We start from the raw sequence: 26,426 nt of genomic DNA on the forward strand, positions 1-26,426 counted from the left end.
TCCCTGCCTCTCGCGTACCAGACACAGCCTAAACGGCCTGAGAAGTATAAGATTAGGTTTCTTAATACACTAATACACCTTGACAAAAGAACAGTCAAGTACGAGGGTCACTCCAACTGAAATGGACAATTTATATTTTATCGGACACCCAATTATTGTTCCACATCTTTGCTATTTACGGAGGTCACAGAAACATTCTTCCCGCCTGTATCAAAATTAGGTTCCACCTGTTTCCACTAGTTGCGCCTTTAGAGCACTCCATCAATATGTCTGCTGCATTTGATATTATTCGGAAGAAACTACTACTGTAAAGATCCTTTGCCGTGCCAACGACACAGTAAGAAACATCCATGAGAGGTTATAGAAGGTGGATGGGGGTGACAATGTTGATAGCAGTACAGTTAATCGTCGGACAGTGAGCAGCGTTTCCACTTGTTTCGTCTGACAAAAGCGTAACAGTGAACGAATAACAGCGAACGAATATTCAGTCCCTGTGGCAGTAAAATAAACAGGTATGTGCACAAAATTAAGACAGTCGAAAAAGGTTTGCTCTAGATGGGTTCTAAGAGTATTGGCGGATGCCAAAGAAGAGACATGGAACATGGCATGCAGCGAACTTTAGGAGCAACAAAAATTCCGGAGAAGAATTCCTCATGAAAAGAAAGAACCCTGTCGTCGAATGAGATTTGAAGATGACTGCCTCGCGAAGGCTGAAACGTGTTTCTCCTTAGTTATACCATGCCGGTATACAGGCCTTAGTTCCATGGTGTTGCAAAGCAGTTGATGGGTACGGAAATTGTTCAGTTGTGTACTACTTTTGGGGCGATCCTACGCTTTACCGCCGACTCCAATCTAACACGGTCACACCACATTATTTCTCATTTGTGGAAATGCGATAGTATCCTTATCTCTATGGGAAGCGTTTGTTGGAGAGGAGGCGTGACAACCTGCTTTAACTTCTAACTGCACTCTAATGTGGCCTTATATGCACTACGGATACATCTACTACGATTCGCCGGCCGGATTGGCCGAGAGGTTCTAGACGCTACAGTCTGGAACCGCGCGACCGCTACGGTCGCAGGTTCGAATCCTGCCTCGGGCATGGATGTGTGTGATGTCCTTAGGTTAGTTAGGTTTAAGTAGTTCTATGTTCCAGGGGACTGATGACATCAGAAGTTAGGTTCCATAGTGCTAAGAGCCATTTGAACCATTTTTACTACGGTTCAGCAACACAAAATATTGAACGAAAATTAAATAAGGGTCAATATGAGGCCAGCAGAGTCTGCTTTGGAACACTGAAGTCGTCTCCAACCAATGATTTGTTGGCAGAAGTACGTGAAATGCCGATAGAAGTATGCCAAAAAGATTAGGGAGCTCATTATTAACTGCTCTGCAGACAATTATTGGATCTACCCCGCTTTTTTGTTTTAAAAATGCTATATTTTATGCTCTTGTGAGTCATACAAACCCAATTAATATTTAAAAGTATAATACTCACACGTTGTTACATATTATTATAAATCTGAAGTTTAGCTCTATTTGCTCACCTGCGGTACAATTTTTCCACAATTATAGCTTCCAAGCTATTGCCGCCGTTTTCTCCCTTAGAAATCTTGCAGTTGCAAACCTGTCATTTGCTCTTCGTGCTCTAACGTAAGACTTGTCTTCAAAACAAAACACACACGAGATGCAAGATAATTGTTTCTGTGGTAATACGACGGGGAAAAGGGCTCTACCTGTTGCTCGATCCCGTTTACCGTTTATTCACTCATCAGTGAGAAATGTACACTTAAGACAGTAATAGAGGTCTTAAGTGAAATTTCATCTAATTTTTCCCAGCTGTCTTCTACTCGACAATATTTCCTCTATTATCTTTCATAAAGAATTGAAAAGGGGTTTTTATCACATACTCTGCATATACCACACCTTGTTGGACCAGTAGTCAGTTTTATAAGGTTTGCAGTGGACACTCATCCATTTTATGAAAATGTTTCCAAGTCCCACATCATGATATGCACGTTTCCCTGTGAGTTATCAGCTCCTGTAGTGTGTAATGATTCAGATGTAGGATGACTGTGGTGGTCTCTAGTGTGTTTCTTTCTGGGGAATTATCTTCCCCCATTCCGGCGCATCTAATAACTTTTCCAGCTGCTCGACAAAACGAAATCGTTCCTTCCTGACAACTTGAGAGGAATTACTACGCTAGATACATGAAGTGTTTTGACGCCATCACTTTGAAACGTTAACAGTGGGGATAATTCATTGATAATTTGATGCAGGAAGTGTCATAATTGTGTAACTTTACAAATTTCATCAACAGGCATGCTAAGACATACATTGTTATAAAGAAAATCCTTTCCACATGTAGCTCAGGAACAACATTTCACAGCCGATATTTCAAAATGTTGTGAAACAAAGTCGTTAAGTTTCTAGCGGTAGCATTTAAAAGTAAAAACTTTATGATACAACTGGCTCATTTGTGGGACGTATTCACGCCAAGATAATTACAAATTTAAAACAGTTAACATCCGCCCTTACATTTTTTAAGATTCTTTTGAGTGAATATACAGCCGCTACCCCAAATTTGGGCTGCTAAAGTGCGCTTTACGATAGCACTTCAGAGATGCTTAACATTAAGGAGCACCTTCCATAAATTCAAGGTACACAACATGAGAAGCTTTCAGCTGACAATTTAGTAGCGTTGCTATCTTCAAGACTGATTCACACAGGTGCCTCTAAACAGAAAGATGAAGCAGGAAGTGCGTTCGGTGCCAATAATGCCAAACGTTGTGTATCACATTAGAGAAGCCGTTGAAGAGCTTTCGCGTTTAAATATAACTACACCATTGTGTATCACATTATAGAAGCCGTTGAAGAGCTTTCACGTTTAAATATAACTACCATTACTGCAGAGGTAGGATCAGGGAGGAAATGATAACGTACTGGGCCGAAATTACTTTAAAACATTTAGCCAATAAATAATTTATGACACGAAGATTTATTTTTAATATTACAGCTCAAAATTTAGTTTTCTGAATAAATCAGGAGAAGAAAGCTTGAAAAATGGCATTAGTTTCGTAGAGCTTAGGTGACAACTATAAAAGTAAAGGCAATGTTGACATAATTCAGTTGCAGAAGAATGAACTTCCATTTACCACATAAATTATTAAAACACTTAAAAGACGTTATATCAAATATTTTAAAAAGAGCAACAATAATTACATAACTTCGGCTAGTAAACACTTCAAAATTTAAAAGTTTAATACACAAATACCAAGTAACGTAAATCTCAGGCACACGGCCTTTTCAAGTAGTATCTACCTGTAAGACCTGATGCATGTAACTGGAATCAATGGTATTTCCAAGAAAACAGTAGTGATAAGTTAGAATTAAATATCGAGTTTGTGTAACTAACACCAAGTAATAATTACCACTGACTAGCTTACAGCGTGACAAATTAAAACAGTTATTAGCTTACAACACGAAGAATTAAAACCTAGATTACGTAAGATCCTGGCTCAAAATACTGACACATAGCCTACTGTCAAATGGCTGCTTCCTGGTTTTTGACGAAACGTCAGTCATTACGGTGGTCTTTACAACTCTTTCAGGAGTGCTAGTTCTGCAAGGTTCGCAGGAGAGCTTCTGTAAAGTTGTGAAGGCAGGAGACGAGGTACTGGCAGAAGTAAAGCTGTGAGGACGGGCCGTGAGTCGTACTTGGGTAGCTAAATTGGTACAGCACTCGGTCCGACACACATTTTTAATCTGCCAGGAAGTTTCATATCAGCGCACGCTCCGCTGCAGAGTGAAAATCTTATTTTAAAAAGCTACCTGAGAAACTTTCTGATCGTTAATGATAACATTTGTATGAGAAACTGATGTTCAGTTTCATAAAATTGTGCATTAAAATTGCGTATCTGGGATTATACGGTGGTTTCCTATAAGAACATGGCAACGATGTACTGAGAAAGAAGAAAGAACAATTTTATATTTACGCAAATATAATGGTTTGCGGGAAAAACTGGACTATGTTTTCGCAGGTAAAGGTGCGGACCTGTCTGGCGGCAATAAACTTAATGAATTTTAGGCGCACCACCAACGAATAGCAGTAACTTTCAAGGAATAAGTTTCTGTTCATGTCAGTCATATGAATGGGTGACAGCAGCATGTCTCCAAATAATTATAGTGAACAAACTCGTTTCCCACGTTGGCAAGCTAATATTGTTATTAAACACGCCGAAGGAAATAGTTCCACAGATAATTTTATTAATATTTAATGTTAGTGACATACCGCGCTCTACGTTTATCGTCTTTGACTACTAATCAACTGACATCCTCGAACCTATTTTAAATAAAAGTAATCGAAATGGCAGCCGAAGACTTCCAGCGTGAGAAATCATCCTTATTCTGCCAACGTCCTTGTTAAAGAGTGTGGAGGAGAGGACAAAGGTTCAAGACACTCTCTTGTCTTTAGGGTGGGAAACAACCTTTGTAAGAGGATATCTACACACATGCAGTGAAGACACATAAGATGTATCAACAGGTTATTTGGCCTGTACCTGGAAACTTTCATGGTTTTTCTCCATTGACAAAAGATTCAGAATTATTCCCTTCTTTGGATCTCCATGAGAGGCCTACATGAAGCGACCATGAGAAAAATATGAAGTAACCAACAACATGGCGGCATTCTGCTATTGGAGCGTAGGATGGACTTGTTAGGAAAGCTAGTAAATCGAAAAGTGAAATGCAATGACTCAATCTAGAGATAGTGATGGTAAGTGAAATGAAATGGAAAGTTGTACATATCTGGTCAGATGAATATAGGGCCGTATGAACGGCAACAAAAAGTAACATAATGGCAGTGGGTTTCGTTATGAATTTGAAGTTAGCCTGATAGTGAGCTATTCTGAACAGTTCCCAAAAGAATGGGCAACAAACCAAAGCCGACAACAATAGTTCGCGTGTATTTGCCGCCGTTGCAAGCAGAAGATTAAGAGATAGGGGTAGCGTATAAGGATATTGGACGGGTAATGCAGTATATACAGCGAGCCGAAAATCTAATCCTCATCTTCCATTGGAATGAGGTTGTAGGGGAAGGAGCAGAACAAAGAGTTAGAGGGGAAGATGAGTTTCGTATAAGGAATGAATAAGGAGAAAGCCTAACTGAGTTTTGAACTAAACGTTAATTAGTAATAGCGAATACTCTTTTAAAAAGTCACAAAAGGAGGAAGACGCATTAAGATTCGTGATAGATTATATTATGGCCCGACAGAGACATTGAAATCATTTGACTGTAACTCCTACACAGAAGCATATGTAGACTCAGATCACAATTTAGTAATGATGAATAATAGACTAAAGATTAAGAGAACCGTCCGGAAGGATCTGGGTGGAAGGAAGTGGGATACTGAAGTACTGAGTAATGAAGACATGCGGTTGAAGTTTGCTAAATATGTGTGTTTAAAAATTTCTGTCACATGTGGTTCACAAACATCCACAGGGACAAGGAAGGTAACCACAAGGAAACCTTGGGTTAGAAGACTTCCAGAGACTGAGCGACGAAAGACGGAAATACAGCAATATAAATCACTTCTGAGTGAAATAAATTGGAAATGCGGAGGAGAGAAGGATAAACGGCTTGCAGGAAAAATTTGAGGACTCACTCGCTGTATAGGAAATTCAAAACAACCTACGGTGAAATTACAAACAAGGGCAGTAACAATAAGAGAGCAACGGGAATTCCAATATTGAAGGCAGAGGAGAGAAGGGATAGGAGGAAATAGTGAAGTGAAGGCGTCTATTAGGTGGAGAAATTGTGATAGAAGAAGAAATTGTAGTCGATATGGAAGAATTAAGGGATCCAAAGTTAATCAGAATTTAAAAGAGCTCTGGAAGAAGTAAGATCAAATAAGGCAGACTGGATAGATAACATTATGTCGGGATTTCTAATAACACTGGCGGAAGTGGCAACCTATTGATTACTCAAGTTGATATATACAAACTATGAGACTGGTGGCATTTCAATACACGATTCTGAAGATGGCAAGAGCCGGTAAGTGCGAGAATTTTGCGCCAACGGCTTAAGAATCATGAATTAGAATTTGTGACAAGAATAATACTCAAAAACCTAGAAAAGAAAATTGAGGATCTGTTAGATGACCATATTTTTAGGATTTAGGGAAGGTTTTACACCTGAGACACAGTCCTGACGTAACGCTTGATAATGCAAGCAAGGCTTTTGGAAAAGTGTTCGACAGTGTGAAATGGGGCAAGATGTTAGAAAATCTACGAAAAATGGATTGAGCTATAGGAAAGATTAGTAATATACAATATGTGCTAATACCGATAGGGCTGGATAGGATTGAAAGACCTACAAGGAAGTGTCCGATAAAAAATGTCTTATAGCATGGATGCAGACTTTTGCCTCTACTTTTCGACCTATACATCGATGACGAAATGAGTGAAGTAAAAGAAAGGTTCATGACTGGAATAAAATTTCAGTGTGAAAGGACATCAGGGGAGAGCTTATTACAAATTTGTCACAATTGCTATACATGTGTATTTTGGAGACTAGCTAGGAATTGAATGGTTCATTCTCATGGCTGACCTACTGAAGGTACACTGGAACATATATTAATGTCAAACATATAAAACTGGCGAATATAAGAGTCACACAATGACAGTAGTTAAATATTACAATATACGTATACTCACTATACATATCAGAATTATACTGATTGTATAGTGAGCATATTTATATTTTAACACTTCCTACCATCACTGTATGTTATACGTATTTCTCAATTTTAGATGGTTGCCTTTAAGATCAAGCACTTTCACTGCAAGCCTCAGTAGGTCACGCTTGAGAATAAACCAGCTGGTTCGGAATTACTCGCGAAAATATATGTACTGGAACTCTGACAGATTTGAAGTATACTCCTGATGAAATAGACAAATTTTTGATCTCAAATCAACATATTGTTGAATTTGCTTAAGATTTGCTGATGACATTGTTACATTCAGTGAAGGTGTAAGAGAATTACAGGTTTCGTTAAAAGGAATTACAAGTCTGCTGAGTATAGTTTATCCATAGTTTATGGACTGACTGTAAACTGGAGAAAGACGAAAGTAACGAGAAATATCAGAAATGACAATGTATTAAGCTTAACATCAACATTGGTGATCACGAAGTGAAGAAGTTAAGGAATTCTGCTACCTCGGAGGCGAAAAAATACATGACGGATGAAGCAAGGAGGACATATAAAGAAGATTATCATTGGCAAAGAGGGCATTCCTGGCCAACAGAAGTTTGCTGATATCAGTCATAGGCCTTAATGTGAGGAAGAAATTTCTGAAGAAGTACGTTTAGAACACACCATTGTATGGTAGTGAAACATGTACTGTGAAGAACAGAAACTGAATACAATCGAAGCATTTGAGATTTGGTGCTACAGAGGAATGCTGACAATTAGGCAGTCTGATAACGGAAGGAATGAGGAGCCTCCCCGCAGAATCGGTGAAGAAACGAACATGTCGATTACATTGACGGGAAGAAGGTACAGTGTTACAGGACGTACGACTTCAGGGAACAGCATCCATAGTGCTAGCAGGTGCTACAGAGGGTAGAAGCTGTAGAGGAAAGCAGATACGTTGATACATATAACAGTAATTGACGATATAGAGTGTGAGTGCTGCTCTGATACGAGGACGTTGACACAGAAGAGGAATTCGCGGCGGGCCGCGTCAAACCACTCAGGCGACTGATGACTCAAAAAGACATCTTACAGCTGATGGATGTGTACTTTAAGTATATTTATCTTGCAAATCGTTACTAGGTCTGGAATAATCGTGAGTGGTACCACGCGTACGTTATCCGGGGCTTAACCTGCCTCATTCTCTTTCGGAAAAGTGAGCACTTTATGAAATGTAATTTGTTTATGATGACACACTTACGTTGAAAGAAGTTTTTCGCTTGTTTCAGTTAGCCACAAGTTCGGTTACGGCCTGATGGACGCAGGCGCCATGGTGGCTCTGGCGGAGAAGTGGACCAACGTGCCTACGCAGCACATCTGCAAATCCCAAGAGATCAACGAGGACAGGTGAGACCATTGAGAAGATATCACTATTTCTGAAGAGGTCTCTAGTATCAGCACAACCGTTTAGTTTTATTGTAGTACATACAGACCGGCTGTTTTGATGAATGGAAATTTCAAAATACACTTTGAAGAACATTAGACCACAGAAAGAAGTTAAGGAGGAGGAGGAGGAGATTAGTGTTTAACGTCCCGTCGACAACGAGGTCATTAGAGACGGAGCGCAAGCTCGGGTGAGGGAAGGATGGGGGAAGGAAATCGGCCGTGCCCTTTCAAAGGAACCATCCCGGCATTTGCCTGAAGCGATTTAGGGAAATCACGGAAAACCTAAATCAGGATGGCCGGAGACGGGATTGAACCGTCGTCCTCCCGAATGCGAGTCCAGTGTGCTAACCACTGCGCCACCTCGCTCGGTAGAAAGAAGTTAACGTTTTGTTGCTAAATACTAATTAGGTTATAAACTGTCCAACATGAGTAACGCCTGAGACGTCCTTAAGATACTGAGAAAAGGCACAAAAAACCATATTTTCTTAAAGGCACGATATAGCGAATGTATGACAGTAATTCACAACATTTTTCAATGAAGTTCATTACAAACTGCATAGCGGCAATGGCAGATTTATGTTAGTAATTGCCAGTGTGTGCTTCACACTCCTTTAGTGTTTCCCAAAATCGGAAAAAAATGTAGGGGTTAAATCAGCTGAATGTTCTGATCTCTTGTTCCATCCATCAACAATTTCCCAAACTTACCAATTTGAAAGTTCATGCAACATGCACGAACGAAAGTTTGAGGGATTGCGTCCAGGCATTCCGTAAATGCGGAATGCAGGCTTCAGTGGCACGCTGCGTTGACGGAATTATAGGCTATAGATGATTATTTCGATTCGAATATTGGTTTACGTGGATAATTACCAATCAAGTAGGGACTCTAATAGTCTCAGAAACGAATACGTCGAATCTTATAATGATTCATTCCTGTAATTTTTATTAACAACTAAACATCTAGTGTGTCGATGCTCTGCGAATTCAGTCCATCAAAATGTGATGCGGGCTGTGCCTTCTATAATTAGTTTGGAGATCAATGTCACCACTGTCCTCGAAATGTCGATATCAGTTCATTTCGTATCAGCCCTGCGGATCGCTAATCGAAGGGACAGAGTTCTGCCCCCATCTTGGACGGAGATTTTCTCCGCGAGGTGACTGGGTGTTGTGTTGTCCGCACGTTCGATCGCCACAATTAAGATTTCACTACTGAGATACCTGTACGGGCACTTTCCGAAACCAGTAAATAGAAATTAAAATCCTTTCACAAACTTTTAACAGCAAAGTTGCGAAAAATTCGATTTGCGTGTGAAGGCGACGAATGAGCATTGGATGTCATACTAGTTAGAGTTCGTGAATCGTTAGGCCCAGGACACTTATCTCAATTTAGTTTTTTATTAGCTTTCAACAGCGAGAAGCGTTTCTGGATTACTCTAAAAGCGAAATAATGGATAATATACCTTCAAGGAATAACTTACTTGCTGAATCAATGGGTTAGCAGTTTACAGTACTGAAGTAAAGTGCAAACCATATATATGCTTATGCCAGCCGTGTACTTTGAGCCACGTCGTCAAAAAGATAGCGGACATGAACAGTTCACCAAAACCCAATATGCCTACAATACGTACCAGCAAAATAATTATAGATATGCTCAGGACGTAGCAATTGTTAGCTTTGACTATGCGCAACACCATGTTGTCTTACAACCAATACTAGACATCAGGATTCTCTACAGTTCAGTTTGTCATCACAGATTACGTAGCAAAGCTAAATAAATATAATCGTTGTCCTGTTCCATTAGGTGTCTGCGGATGTGTGAGTCATCATTATGTCCCGGGTCAACACCAACGCCCGGTATTCGTGGGTTAAGCCAAACGCATATAAACATAAGCATCCGTTCTATGTGCTAAGTAGGCACTTTCTTCCGCAAAGTAAGACCAAAATAGGTTCACAACTGCTGTAAATATGAAAGTGTGTGAGTGTTGTACACCAACTATTCGCTTTAAGCGCAACCTTACTTTCATTCACGAAGTTACTGGCTGTTAACCTAACGCACATGTGGCGCTTATAGAACAATGTTCAGTCGAGGCATTACATCGAAAATAGCTTCCTTCACTGTCAGGGGTGGTCACAGCTTCAAGAGATTCAGTTATCATGCAAGAAACTTCAATGTGATGACAATGCACCATTCAAGATGGAATGTGAATTTTAATACTTACTTTGCATATGACATGACAGTGACGTCTGTCCCGCACGTTGTTTACGCTGTTACATAAACATATGGAAGAGGCTTCATTGTGATATCATGTGCACTACTGCTCGTGGATATTGTAACACCAACTAGGAATGGCCTGAATCACTCCTAAATAGGAAGATGAGTCGAAGAGTGGTTAATAATGCAAGCAAAAGGCCTGCATGTAGGCTCAGATGGTCACACGCCACTTGGGTGTCCTGACGGCTAGTATTACGCCACGCTAATAGGGTACCAAGCCGTCAAGCGAAAAGAAAACAACCAAAACATTACCGGTATGCCTCGAAGTGGTCAAAAGACGCAATATCAGATTGACAGTAAGTTATAACGGGAGAAAATGATTGTGTATGCATATATTTATTCATTAAGTTACGCATCATTAAAATTATGTATCAGGTTATTAAATTTAGTCAATAATGACGATCGTCGAATCTGTGAGTCACACTAAACAAAACACATTACTAGGTTTCCAGCAAAGCTAATAAGGTGTATTATGAGCAAGCTTTTAGATAGTAAATGCACAGTAAATACAATACATCACTTCTCCGTGAAGCATCACTAGCGGTAGTGCATTCGACAGTAGAACGTTACAAATCAGTTCGGTTCCGCAGCGCTCATGTAAAGAAATCTGACGTTCATTTGAATGCAATCGATAGTCAAATCTACAACTACGTGCTGTCTGCCAATACTGTCGTACGTCTGCCCAGCTCATCTTCGTCGAAGGGTGGCTCTCTGCAAACTTGACTGCAGGTTCCTACAGGGTGTTTCAAAAATGACCGGTATATTTGAAACGGCAATAAAAACTAAACGAGCAGCGATAGAAATACACCGTTTGTTGCAATATGCTTGGGACAACAGTACATTTTCAGGCAGACAAACTTTCGAAATTACAGTAGTTACAATTTTCAACAACAGATGGCGCTGCGGTCTGGGAAACTCTATAGTACGACATTTTCCACATATCCACCATGCGTAGCAATAATATGGCGTAGTCTCTGAATGAAATTACCCGAAACGTTTGACAACGTGTCTGGCGGAATGGCTTCACATGCAGATGAGATGTACTGCTTCAGCTGTTCAATTGTTTCTGGATTCTGGCGGTACACCTGGTCTTTCAAGTATCCCCACAGAAAGAAGTCACAGGGGTTCATGTCTGGCGAATAGGGAGGCCAATCCACGCCGCCTCCTGTATGTTTCGGATAGCCCAAAGCAATCACACGATCATCGAAATATTCATTCAGGAAATTAAAGACGTCGGCCGTGTGATGTGGCCGGGCACCATCTTGCATAAACCACGAGGTGTTCGCAGTGTCGTCTAAGGCAGTTTGTACCGCCACAAATTCACGAAGAATGTCCAGATAGCGTGATGCAGTAATCGTTTCGGATCTGAAAAATGGGCCAATGTTTCCTTTGGAAGACATGGCGGCCCAGACCAGTACTTTTTGAGGATGCAGGGACGATGGGACAGCAACATGGGGCTTTTCGGTTCCCCATATGCGCCAGTTCTGTTTATTGACGAAGCCGTCCAGGTAAAAATAAGCTTCGTCAGTAAACCAAATGCTGCCCACATGCATATCGCCGTCATCAATCCTGTGCACTATATCGTTAGCGAATGTCTCTCGTGCAGCAATGGTAGCGGCGCTGAGGGGTTGCCGCGTTTGAATTTTGTATGGATAGAGGTGTAAACTCTGGCGCATGAGACGATACGTGGACGTTGGCGTCATTTGGACCGCAGCTGCAACACGGCGAACGGAAACCCGAGGCCGCTGTTGGATCACCTGCTGCACTAGCTGCGCGTTGCCCTCTGTGGTTGCCGTACGCGGTCGCCCTACCTTTCCAGCACGTTCATCCGTCACGTTCCCAGTCCGTTGAAATTTTTCAAACAGATCCTTTATTGTATCGCTTTTCGGTCCTTTGGTTACATTAAACCTCCGTTGAAAACTTCGTCTTGTTGCAACAACACTGTGTTCTAGGCGGTGGAATTCCAACACCAGAAAAATTCTCTGTTCTAAGGAATAAACCATGTTGTCTACAGCACACTTGCACGTTGTGAACAGCACACGCTTACAGCAGAAAGACGACGTACAGAATGGCGCACCCACAGACTGCGTTGTCGTCTATATCTTTCACATCACTTGCAGCGCCATCTGTTGTTGAAAATTGTAAATACTGTAATTTCGAAAGTTTGTCCGTCTGAAAATGTACTGTTGTCCCAAGCATATTGCAACAAACGGTGTATTTCTATCGCTGCTCGTTTAGTTTTTATTGCCGTTTCAAATATACCGGTAATTTTTGAAACACCCTGTAAAAATGAACGTAACGCGTATGCTGCATATATGATGTTGTTACCATATCTGCAGTTACTCATTTTTCTGCCTACATTGTAAATGCCAAAGACCCATAAATTTAAAAAAAAAAGGAAACGAAACAAAAGTAACAGATAATAACAAGGGGCTGTCCTGCCGTCATACTGCCGCTTTATACATTTCACACAGTATTTTACATAGTGCCAAGCCGTCAAGCGAAAAGAAAACTACTAAAACAGTACCTGTATGCCTCGAAGAGGTCAAAGGCCGCAATCCGGCCCCTTTTTGAAAAAAATTTTAGCGGCTTCTCACTATAATATTTTTTTTTTGTTTATAGACGCAGACAAATTTTAGAACGTCGCTCTGTTATTTGCTAGTTTCAAATATCAGCAATGAATAGAGCACGTTTTGGTACCTTTCGTTTGCCATAGTATTGACAATATTCACTGACTAGTAAATTTTGGCTAAGAGCGACGGGTATGCCTATTACCTTTTAATGTTATGAGTATATTTTAGACATTCCCTTATTTATTTCAATATCCACAAAGTGGTAACACTGTACATCGTTCTTTACTATGAAGGTTACACCTGATGATGCAGCTTTAGGTCGCGATACAGTTTGCGTTTCAATAAACAACAATTTTGCCAGCTGTTAGCGGAATTCTTCCCACCGATGTGTTATTCTACAGCTGTGGATTCCCAGAATATAAGAGAGTTCTTTTCAAAGATATATTTGCATAGAGACGATCTGCGATCCTTGGCGACAAATTTGCAATGTGTTCTTCAGGTGTGCTACCCGTTACAACAATATCGTCCAAACAGTTTGAACAGTTTTGTACTTGAGCAGTCAGCTGTTCCAAATACCGCAGGAAAAGAGCGGGTGCAGAAGCACTGACAAAAGGCAAACGCAAATATTTAAAAAATCCCAAAAGAGTGTTCACAACTCACACGTTCAGAGATTCTTCATCTAATGATATTTGAAGACATGCATCGCGCAAATCAATTTGTGGAATGTGGCGACCAGCGAATAATCTGTCCATGAGATCCTCTGTGCATGGCAATGGATAAATATCAATCACAGTTTGTGGGCTGACTGTAAACTAAAAGTCAACACAGAGGCGAATGCGACCTGAAAGTTCGGAGAGCAAAAGCAGTGGGCTCGCCCACTGACTAGCTTTTAGGGGCGCAATAATTCCGCTATCTTGCATTTCTTTAAGTTCAGCAGCTACTTTATCCTGTAATGCGATTGGAACAGTTGTAGCCCGGAAAAATAACGGCTAAGCATTGTGTTTCATATTAATATGTGCAACAAAATTATTAGCCTTGGCCGGCCGAAGTGGCCGTGCGGTTAAAGGCGCTGCAGTCTGGAACCGCGAGACCGCTACGGTCGCAGGTTCGAATCCTGCCTCGGACATGGATGTTTGTGATGTCCTTAGGTTAGTTAGGTTTAACTAGTTCTAAGTTCTATGGGACTAATGACCTCAGCAGTTGAGTCCCATAGTGCTCAGAGCCATTTGAACCATTTTATTAGCCTTGCCTAAACCCTTAGAAAAGAGTGCAGGAAAATCTTTCATCAAGCTAGCTACTCTGTCTTAGGCATTGAATGCAGTCACTGACAACCCATAGTCTTGAATTTGAAATCCAAACAAATCAAACAAATCGAGGGAAATAAGTTCTCACAATAGCTTGATTGTAGCATAGTGAAAGTCACAGTTTGCGTATGCGACAGATACACGGCAGGTAAAGTACATTTTCCGAGAACGCGAATGTCTTGTCCATTATAAGCCGTCAGGCGGGTATGCTGGTTTAGAAAGGCTTGAAGAGACTAACAGCGGTATAACAGAGGCACCCGTGTCCAACTAAAATGTCACATGTTTTTCACTAAGAAGCAAATGAACATAAAGTGTGTTGGACTGGCGTAGCACTGAAAAAACTGTTTGCTTGTAGTTTTGCTAATGCCTGAAGCACGATTTGAATACAATGCAATGATTACGTGGCCTTTTGACTAGATTGTGAGTGGACAAAATTCTTATGTTTGTTCCGTTGCAAACATACGGATCGTACGTGACCTTCCTTGTCACAAGCGTAACACTGTGCTTCTCTGGATGGGCAGTCTTGGTGTTTGTGCCGTGAAGAGCACTGAGGGCATGACTTAATTCTTTTCACCAATGTAGCCGCCTGTTTAGAGAACTGTTTACGTGGTTTTGTACGCGAGTGCTGTTGCTGCGTACTAGGCTGGTCGTCAGCAAGGGATGATGCAACAGGACAAATTGGCAGCTGCTCAAATTTATTGCCCGCTAAAGCACCTGAATCATACTGAGCGAGAATTTACAGTCCGTGTTGAAATGATGGATCTGACTGTTTCAAAATCAGTTGTGTAAGTTCGACATCAGGTACATTGTAGAAGATCGCATCAAGCAGCGTAACATATGAATATAAAGAACCACAAAGATATCTGAATTTGCATTTTGTCGGCATACCTTGCAAATGTGTTAGCCGCTCACGATAAGTTTGTTCTGACTGTTTCTTGCAACGAAAGAACTGGTACCAGCTGCCACTACATTCACTTGTTATTCATAATAGTTAGTTACAGAATCTGGAACCGGATCATAGGAAAGTTTACTCGAAGTGGCGTTAGCGAACACTTTCTGAATGAGGTGAAAGACTGCACTTCCTGCCGTTGACAAAAAGTAATGTAGTTTCACAGTACCTTATACTTTGTGAACAATTACGTGGGCTTCACACTGTTGCAAACACTAGGGCCATTCCTCTTTCGTTTCGTTAAACTGGCGAAAAGGCGGTGCGGCACTCGGAGGTAAAGTTGCTGTCTGTTGCGCAGCTTTAGGTGTTTCGTTCGCCGATAACTACTGTACTGTGTTTAGAAGGGTTGCAATCTGCTGCGTCTAAAACTGTAAATCTATGTTAGCTGCGCTGTATCTATAGCTTGCAGCACAAAAAAAAATTGTTCAAATGGCTCTGAGCACTATGGGACATAACTTCTAAGGTCATAAGTCCCCTACAACTTAGAACTACTTAAACCCAACTAACCTAACGACATCACACACATCCATTCCCGAGACAGGATTCGAACCTGCGACCGTAGGGGTCGCGCGGTTCGAGACTGTAGCGCCTAGAACCGCTCGGCCACCCCGGCCGGCTGAGCAGGGGTGGGACAGGTGGGTTACTCATTTTGGAACAGGTAAATGCAATAAAGAGACAATGCAAGAAAGAAAAATAAGCACACAAGCCAAGAAAATTTATGCAACACCCACCAGAAAACACTTATTAGCAAAAACTATTAAAACATATAAACACACCCCTGTAGAATTAAGGCGCCAACAAAACACAAAAGGCGACGACAGAACCGTGGCAGCTAGTGGCTCTGGACATGAAACGTGAACAAGTTGTCGCGTTGGCATTCTTACACCTCCTCGTCGAGTCCAGGGTTCGTAAAAAAAAAAAAAAAACCTATTAATGAGTTTTATTACAGCTAATCAATTACAATACTTAGCTTTGTCAACCACACAGATGTGTCGCAAGCAAAGGGCGACATACGAAATAATCAGTCTTTGCAGTGACCGCAGATCGCTAACTGACAACGGTCTCTCCTGAACTGCTATCGAAGTGCCTGACGTTGACGGTGTTACCCAAGAGGGTAATCTTGAAGCTGGTATTCCACTGGGCCGTCACCAGTTCTCTTCACATAGGGGCCGCTGCTGTCACGTTGTCGTCCGGCAGGGAGGTCCGGTCAGCATGCGATTGGCTGACTTCTACTCACAGCCTTCTCTTCCATGTCGTTCCCGACTGGCGTGGTGGCGCTTGAGTTTACACCATAACAGGGTCAATGCCCCAACGAAAAAGTCGTTTTCATTGACATGCTTACGCAACCGCCAGTCCATTTCGTGGCTATTCTTTGAAACTGTGTATCTGTAACGTTTTTCTCGACCACCTAAAAGAAAGCAGTATGATTTAATGCTGGGTGTCGCAATTCTTACATCCATTCCAGTAGCGTCAAAGAAAGCATGAAATGTGGGTAAGAGAGGGTATGACGTCCTGCCCATCATGTGACACTGGGCAGAATTGTGGTGCAATCTGGTGCCAATGTGACATCATTAACCCACCTTACATCTCCCATGAATTTCTGAGCTCTTGCCTTTCTTTCGAATATTTCGACACCTTCGTGCTGAAGCACCATTGCGGAGGAAGACTAAATTTCAAATCGCTGTGTTACAATGGGAGACAACTGCTGGGTTTGGAAATAACAATCTTTTAATTATGGGGTGTAGGGTAGTTTCGCAAGTGTATGTTTTGATTGTTTAAAAAGTCTTGAAATTATTGTTGTACTTCGTGCACACAAAACTAGCAAACAAGACCTTAAATAAATTAATAACGTATTATATGTAAAAAAAAAAAAAATGGTAAGTGTGTGGAAAAGAGAAAATTTGCTGCAACTATGTCACGACTCTTGAGATTGATTGTGATCTCTGAGAAAAGGGTTTGTCGTACTGTGACACTGTACCTTCCACAAGGCACGCTGCTCCTACCATTTGTGTTTGTGGAACCAATGGATCGAAGGGCGTTGTACAAAACGACGAGTTGGTAGTGGACTATGCAGTGTCACCATAGCGCAGGATTACCGCCGTCTTGTCAGCATGGCCACAATCGACAGAACAGATTTAACAGCAATGTTCTCTCCACGTTGGATCACAGATACGGGTGCTGACACGTCTGTGTCGACGGTCGACTGTTAGACGTCCTCTCCTGATTGCTGGGCTGGTAGCACGCACTTTATGCGCCGGTTTCCACTGACCAAAACCCCCAGCAGCAGTAATGGAAATGAGGGTGTCAATGCCGTCTCTTGCGAGCTGTGTTCCAAATATAGTGTTTCACGTCGAATACCGCTTCAATATGTGATATAATGGCTACCGGGTACGGTGTTGGACGCTACCTTATTGAACGCAATCGGGCTGACACTGTTATAGAGCGGCGTAGCTGATACAAGCCGAGTGTGGTGGTTTGGGGCGCCATTGGCTATAACATGCGATCCCGCCTCCTACATATTGAGGGCAATGTTTGCAGCAGTCGCTCCTCCTGCAGGCAAATTCTCACGCTCTATTTTACTAGGACATTCTCACATGGTGCACTTAGGATGCCACTGCTTCCCTGACCAGTTAATTTGTTTCACATGTGGCACAGCGAACATGTCTTGTCCTGCTACAACTGTTGGCGATCCTCAGTGGCGTATCTATGACATCTCTGATTCCGTGCTACGACTTCAAGAATTTCTGATTGCAGCACTTGGTGCCTGCCTTCACATCGTACTGATCTGTCTCTGTAAAAGTGAAGTTATGAATTTCCAGTAATTTTAGTAATATACTAAGTAAAGGAAACAAAAGAAAAATTCGGAGTAGGTATTAAAATTCATGGAGAATAAGTAAAAACTTTGAGGTTCGCCGATGACATTGTAATTCTGTCAGAGACAGCAAAGGACTTGGAAGAGCAGTTGAACGGAATGGACAGTGTCTTGAAAGGAGGATATAAGATGAACATCAACAAAAGCAAAACGAGGATAATGGAATGTAGTCAAATTAAATCGCGTGATACTGAGGGGATTAGATTAGGAAATGAGACACTTAAAGTAGTAAAGGAGTTTTGCTATTTAGGGAGCAAAATAACTGATGATGGTCGAAGTAGAGAGGATATAAAATGTAGACTGGCAATGGCAAGGAAATCGTTTCTGAAGAAGAGAAATTTGTTAACATCGAGTATAGATTTATGTGTCAGGAAGTCGTTTCTGAAAGTATTTGTATGGAGTGTAGCCATGTATGGAAGTGAAACATGGACGATAACCAGTTTGGACAAGAAGAGAATAGAAGCTTTTGAAATGTGGTGCTACAGAAGAATGCTGAAGATAAGGTGGGTAGATCACGTAACTGATGAGGAGGTATTGAATAGGATTGGGGAGAAGAGAAGTTTTGGCACAACTTGACTAGAAGAAGGGATCGGTTGGTAGGACATGTTTTGAGGCATCAAGGGATCACAAATTTAGCATTGGAGGGCAGCGTGGAGGGTAAAAATCGTAGAGGGAGACCATGAGATCAATACACTAAGCAGATTCAGAAGGATGTAGGTTGCAGTAGGTACTGGGAGATGAAGAAGCTTGCACAGGATAGAGTAGCATGGAGAGCTGCATCAAACCAGTCTCAGGACTGAAGACCAGAACAACAACAACAACAGTATACCTATTAATTTTCGTTGTAGCCACATGTCCCCTTCTTGGTCTCACAATGTTAACAAACAGTAGTATTAAAAGTGAACCAACAGAACCAGCAGCTATCCGTTTTTGGCTTATTGACATCACAATGAAAGTGCTTGCGTACGAGCACAGGCCGTGATGATGAAATTGTGACTCAGAAGTGTGCATTGCAACAGTAAAAGACACCATTGAAGGAGTTATTTTTTGTTTTTTTCTTAGTGCTTTGATGAGTCCCACCGTGAAACCCCTTCCTGTGCGAACCATTTCATTCCAGAACCTCAATTGCACTTTAAATCCTGAATTATTTGGTGGATGTATTCCTATCTCCCTCTTTCACTACAGCACAGTTTTTACCCTCTACTGTTCTATCTAGTACCATGGAACTTATTCTATGTTATATTAACATATTTTCGAACACTTCTATAAGGTGTGGCTAGTGAAAGTGGCCCAGAGTCCAAGGTACATAGAAACAAAGCAGTGGAAAAGAAATACAATACTAACCTGATTACAGCAGATGTTGAAAGTGACCACCCTTGATCTCTTGGCTTCTTTGGGTCCTTGTCAGCAAGCTGCTAAATGCAGATCGAAGATGGACTGGTGGAATTGCTGCAGTCTCATACTAAATGTTCTTTTGCAGTTCCTGATGACTTTGAATGTTGTTGCGATACAGACTTAACGGCTCCTCGCACGAACTAATCAAACACTGACAGATCAAGTGACCAGCGTGACCAGGTGGAGTCGAGACAAGATTGACCTCTGCTAACAGCTCTGTAAGACCTGAAGATTGTGTAAATGTGCTCCAAGGCTCGGCCGTCTGTATGGGCAGTTGCTCCATCCTGTTGGAAGAAACTGTATGGTATTCTCCTCCTTCGTTAGTGCTGCCACAACTGATTTCATGATGATAGCAATGTAACGCGCCGAAGTCAGCGTCTGATGAAAGAGGATGGGACCAATAATGCAGCGTGCGGATATTAGACACAAAACTCCACCCTTCTGATCACGCAATGATATTTCGTGGGAGCTGTGCGGATTCGCTGCTGCCCAGAAAATTTGATCCTGTGAGTTGACACAGCCTCGCAGGTGAAATCAGGATTCACCAGACATAAAGAACAGTTCCAAGTCCAAGCTCTTTATTGTTATCTCAGTGTACAGCCACTCACAAAACTGGAGGCGCTGAGGAGCTCTGCTGGTTTTATTACATGAACAACAGACACTCGATGGAGATGCAAATGCAGAGCCAGGTGGAGCATTCGTGTGCATAACCTCGCCACACTGGCGTGGTAATCTGTATATTCGAGCCCTCCGCGAACCAGATCATCCTTTACCAGTTCGAGAAGTGCATCGGTTTTTGTAGGTGGCAGGAAGATGACTCTGACATAATGTTTACATTTCATTTTTCCTAATGTCAACGAAATGTTGCCGACATATGGGAGAAACGCTCTTGACTCGAACCGCGCCTTCTCCTCTTGATCGTACGGGTAATCACGTCTTCCTCTTCTCTGAAGCTGTGCTAATCTGACGTGGAGACGGAAGCCCGTAGTCTGTAATAGGTAGTGGCAGGAAGACGCCTACATTATACAGGTCTGTATGTATGGAAGTGCTGTAAACGGACTGTCAAAAAGATCAGTCCACTTTCCGACTGACCAAGATGACCATAAATGGCAGTCAACCACCCTTCTCCACTTCCCTCATACATTGAATATTCTCTTGGACTGAATTCAGATGATACAAAAATCGCGACAGTTCTTGACCGTGGGGATACTACAGGCATGTCACCTACATATCGTCAGAAGGCTTTGAGTTTCAGTTCTGGCGAATCCTGGGATACTCTTTTTTTTTTTTTTTTGGTCATTAGTCTACTGACTTGTTTGATGCGGCCCGCCACGAATTCCTTTCCTGTGCTAACCTCTTCATCTCAGATTAGCACTTGCAATCTACGTCCTCAATTATTTGCTTGACGTATTCCAATCTCTGCCATCCTCTACAGTTTTTGCCCTCTACAGCTCCCTCTAGTACCATGGAACTCATTCCCTCATGTCTTAGTACATGTCCTATCATCCTGTCCCTTCTCTTTTATCAGTGCTTTCCACATATTCCCTTCCTCTCCGATTCTGCGTAGAACCTCCTCATTCCTTACCTTATCAGTCCACCTAATTTTCAACATTCGTCTATAGCACCACATCTCAAATGCTTCGATTATCTTCTGTTCCGGTTTTCCCACAGTCCATGTTTCACTACCATACAATACTGTACTCCAGACGTACATCCTCAGAAATTTCTTCCTCAAATTAAGGCCGGTAATTAATATTAGTAGACTTCTCTTGGCCAGAAATGCCTTTTTTGCCATAGCGAGTCTGCTTTTGATGTCCTCCTTGCTCCGTCCGTCATTGGTTATTTTACTGCCTAGGTCGCAGAATTCCTTAACTTCATTGACTTCGTGACCATCAATCCTGATGTTAAGTTTCTCGCTGTTTTCATTTCTACTACTTCTCATTACCTTGGTCTTTCTCCGATTTACTCTCAGACCATACTGTGTACTCATTAGACAGTTCATTCCGTTCAGCAGATCATTTTATCCTTCTTCACTTTCAATCAGGATAGCAATGTCATCAACGAATCGTATCATTGATATCCTTTCACCTTGTATTTTAATTCCACTCCTGAACCTTTCTTTTATTCCCATCATTGCTTCCTCGATGTACAGATTGAAGAGTAGGGGCGAAAGGCTATAGCCTTGTCTTACACCCTTCTTAATACGAGCACTTCGTTCTTGATCGTCCACTCTTATTATTCCCTCTTGGTTGTTGTACATATTGTATATGACCCGTCTCTCCCTATAGCTTACCCCTAATTTTTTCAGAATCTTGAACAACTTGAACCATTTTATATTGTCGAACGCTTTTTCCAGGTCGACAAATCCTATGCAAGTGTCTTGATTTTTCTTTAGCCTTGCTTCCATTATTAGCCGTAACGTCAGAATTGCCTCTCTCGTCCCTTTACTTTTCCTAAAGCCAAACTGATCGTCACCTAGCGCATTCTCAATTTTCTTTTCCATTCTTCTGTATATTATTCTTGTAAGCAGCTTCGATGCATGAGCTGTTAAGCTGATTGTGCGATAATTCTCGCACTTGTCAGCTCTTGCCGTCTTCGGAATTGTGTGGATGATGCTTTTTCGAAAGTCAGATGGTATGTCGCCAGACTCATATATTCTACAAACCAACGTGAATAGTCGTTTTGTTGCCACTTCCCCCAATGGTTTTAGAAATTCTGATGGAATGTTATCTATCCCTTCTGCCTTATTTGACCGTAAGTCCTCCAAAGCTCTTTTAAATTCCGATTCTAATACTGGATCCCCTATCTCTTCTACATCGACTCCTGTTTCTTCTTGTATCACATCAGACAAATCTTCACCCTCATAGAGGCTTTCAATGTATTCTTTCCACCTATCTGCTCTCTCCTCTGCATTTAACTGTGGAATTCCCGTTGCACTCTTAATGTTTCCACCGTTGCTTTTAATGTCACCAAAGGTTGTTTTGACTTTCCTGTATGCTGAGTCTGCCCTTCCGATAATCATATCTTTTTCGATGTCTTCACATTTTTCCTGCAGCCATTTCGTCTTAGCTTCCCTGCACTTCCTATTTATTTCATTCCTCAGCGACTTATATTTCTGTATTCCTGATTTTCCAGGAAAGTGTTTGTACTTCCTCCTTTCATCAATCAACTGAAGTATTTCTTCTGTTACCCATGGTTTCTTCGCAGCTACCTTCTTTGCACCTATGTTTTCCTTCCCAACTTCTGTGATGACCCTTTTTAGAGATGTCCATTCCTCTTCAACTGTACTGCCTACTGCGCTATTCCTTATTGCTGTATCTATAGCGTTAGAGAACTTCAAACGTATCTCGTCATTCCTTAGTACTTCCGTATCCCATTTCTTTGCGTACTGATTCTTCCTGACTAACGTCTTGAACTTCAGCCTACTCTTCATCAGTACTATATTGTGATCTGAGTCTTAATCTGCTCCTGGGTACGCCTTACAATCCAGTATCTGATTTCGGAATCTCTGTCTGACCAAGATGTAATCTAATTGAAATCTTCCCGTATCTCCCGGCCTTTTCCAAGTATACCTCCTCCTCTTGTGATTGTTGAACAGGGTATTCGCTATTACTAGCTGAAACTTGTTACAGAACTCAATTAGTCTTTCTCGTCTTTCATTCCTTGTCCCAAGCCCATATTCTCCTGTAACCTTTTCTTCTACTCCTTCCCCTACAACTGCATTCCAGTCACCCATGACTATTAGATTTTCGTCCCCCTTTACATACTGCATTTCCCTTTCAATATCCTCATACACTTTCTCTATCTGTTCATCTTCAGCTTGCGACGTCGGCATGTATACCTGAACTATCGTTGTCGGTCTGCTGTCGATTCTGATTAGAACAACGCGGTCACTGAACTGTTCACAGTAACACACTCTCTGCCCTACCTTCCTATTCATAACGAATCCTACACCTGTTATACCATTTTCTGCTGCTGTTGATATTACCCGATACTCATCTGACCTGAAATCCTTGTCTTCCTTCCACTTCACTTCACTGACCCCTACTATATCTAGATTGAGCCTTTGCATTTCCCTTTTCAGATTTTCTAGTTTCCCTACCACGTCCAAGCTTCTGACATTCCACGCCGCGACTAGTAGAACGTTATCGTTTCATTGATTATTCAATGTTTTTCTCATGGTAACCTCCCCCTTGGCAGTCCCCTCCCGGAGATCCGAATGGGGGACTATTCCGGAATCTTTTGCCAATGGAGAGATCATCATGACACTTCTTCAATTACAAGCCACATGTCCTGTGGATACACGTTACGTGTCTTTAATGCAGTGGTTTCCATTGCCTTCTGCATCGTCACGTCGTTGATCATTGCTGATTCTTCCGCCTTTAGGGGCAATTTCCCACCCCTAGGGCAAGAGAGTGCCCTGAACCTCTATCCGCTCCTCCGCCGTCTTTGACAAGGCCGTTGGCAGAGTGAGGCTGACTTCTTATGCCGGAAGTCTTCGGCCGCCAATGCTGATTATTTATCAAAATTTAGGCACTGACGGGGATCGAACCCGGGACCGAAGACGTTTTTGATTACGAATGAAAGACGCTACCCCTAGACCACAGGTAGGACGAGGAAATTTCAGTACTCACACCTTGCACCAATTGACACTGTCGAACGTATCCACAGGAAGTTCCGTACGCTTTTTAAGGGGGTCGACTAAGGTGACGCTAGATTTTCGAATAGATATTCACGATTTTTTCAATAAAATAACAGATGTATCACAAAACTGACTTTACACCTTTCTTGTAAGATTGTATTATATATATTTTCGTTAGTAAAAATCGTTCGTCCAGAACACGCTACACGACATAGACGATTAAAGGTCTTGGCGAATTGCGAAAGCGGTTAATGGTAGCTCTGAATGGTACAATTTAGAACCTATACCAAACTTCCTAAAACTGATTTCAAACTGATGCTATTGTCTAACGTTGAAGGAAGAAGAGCTTAAAGAAGTGAATTCTTACAATATGGTGGCACTCTGAAATAAAAAAATCTGAAAACAACAAATTCCTTATAAAAATGTGCATCGCGAATCAAAACTAAAATACATGGCAAAATTCCTACATACTACGGTAGAAAGAACGCCAACTCACAAGTTACATTAAAGTATAATGTAATTAAATGTATATTTCATGAGCTATAGCTTCCGACAACTTGAAGAATGTTGTTTTGAGAAAAACAAGAGCTGTAAATTTCAACTTCTGTTTATTAACATTGAAACTGGCCGAACCTTTTATCGGGATTGCCAGCGCTGTACAGTCGGCATTTTTTCGACGATGTCGAAACACACTCATTTTGACGAACGAATTTGGATTAGGTCTAACTGGCTGCCGCTTAGCAATCGAACCGTTCTTCGCAGGATTGGTATTACTTTTTAACGTTTCCTATACATATAAATACGTTTGTTTGCATTTTCAAGCACTAAAATTTTGCTTCGTATAAAAAACAAGCGAACTGACAAACAGGTGCTGAGAAGAATGTGTTTCCATGGTGTGTACCGTGAATAAATCATGTTACGAAGATAAATGTACTGAAAATAGTGTTGTAGTCGATAATAATATCCACTGTGATACTCTCCGAAACTAACAGGACCCCTATTTCGTCAGTAGCTACTACAGTATTATACTGACTATTGTATTACACTGAAGCCCCAAAGAAACTGATATAGGCATGCTTATTGAAATGTAAATACTCACAATACGGCGCTGCGGTCGGCAATGCCTATATAAGACATCAAGTTTCTGACGCAATTGTTAGACTGGTTACTGCTGCTACAATGGCAGCTTATCCAGATTTATGTGAGTTTCAACGTGGTATTATAGTCGTCGTACGAGGGATGGGACACAACATCTCCGAAGGTAGCGATGAAGTGGGGATTTTCTGGTACGACCATTTCACGAGTGTACCGTGAATATCAAGAATCCGGTAAAACATACAATCTCCGACATCTCTGCGGCCAGTAAAAGGTTCCGCAAGAACTGGACCAATGTCAACTGAAGATAATCGATTAACCTGACAGAAGTGCACCCCTTCCGCAGATTTCAATGTTGGACCATCAAAACAGTGTCAGCGTGCGATCCATTCAACGAAACATCATAGTTATGCACTTTCGGAACCTAAGGCCCACTCGTTTACCCTTAATGAGTGCACCACACAAAGCTTTAAGCCTCGCCTGGCCCGTCAACAACGACATTAGACAGCTGATGACTGGAAACATGTTAGCTGTTAGGACGGGTCTCGTTTCAAATGGTATTGAGAGGATGGACGCGTAAGGTTACGGAGGCAACTTCATCAGCCCATGGACACTGCATGCCAGTGGGGGACTGTTCAAGCTGGTGGAGGCTATGTAACGGTGTGAGGCGTGAACATTTGGAATGATATGTTACCTCTGATACGTCCAGATACATCTCTGACCGGTGACCCGTACGCAAGCATCCTGTCTGATCACCTGCATCTGTTCATGTCCATTGTATATTCCGACGGACTTGGACAACTCTAGCAGAACAATGCAACATCCCACACGTCCAAAATTGTTACATAGTGGCTGTAGGAACACTATTCTGCGCTTAAACTGCCCACCAAACGCCCCAGGCACGAACATTATTGAGCATATCTGGGATGCCTTGCAACGTGATGTTCAGAAATGATCTCCACCCCCTCGTACTCTTATGTATTTATGGACAGCCCTGCAGGATTCAGGATGTCAGTTCCCTCTAGCACTACTTCAGACATTAGTCGAGTCCATGTCACGTCGTGTTGCGCCATTTCTCGCGCTCGTGGTGGCCCTACGCGATATTCGGCAGGTGTACCAGTTTCTTTCGCTTTTCAGTGTACATCGGTTGCATTCGAGGGCTCTGATACGCTCAGTTTTAACGTTTATG

At 41.8% G+C, this 26,426-nt stretch overlaps 1 protein-coding gene across 1 annotated transcript in view; it reads left to right on the top strand.

Annotated features, from left to right (window-relative positions):
- The window catches only part of LOC126199515 (furin-like protease 2), a 713,209-nt gene that overhangs the window by 525,061 nt on the left and 161,722 nt on the right, over nt 1–26,426 (top strand). The window contains exon 10 of the mRNA XM_049936438.1: nt 7,982–8,099. Within this exon, the coding sequence (XP_049792395.1) occupies nt 7,982–8,099 (118 nt within the window). The remainder of the gene's footprint in view (nt 1–7,981; nt 8,100–26,426) is intronic.

This window comes from Schistocerca nitens, chromosome 8 (genome assembly GCF_023898315.1).
Source record: "Schistocerca nitens isolate TAMUIC-IGC-003100 chromosome 8, iqSchNite1.1, whole genome shotgun sequence".
Classification (NCBI taxonomy): Eukaryota; Metazoa; Arthropoda; class Insecta; order Orthoptera; family Acrididae; genus Schistocerca; species Schistocerca nitens.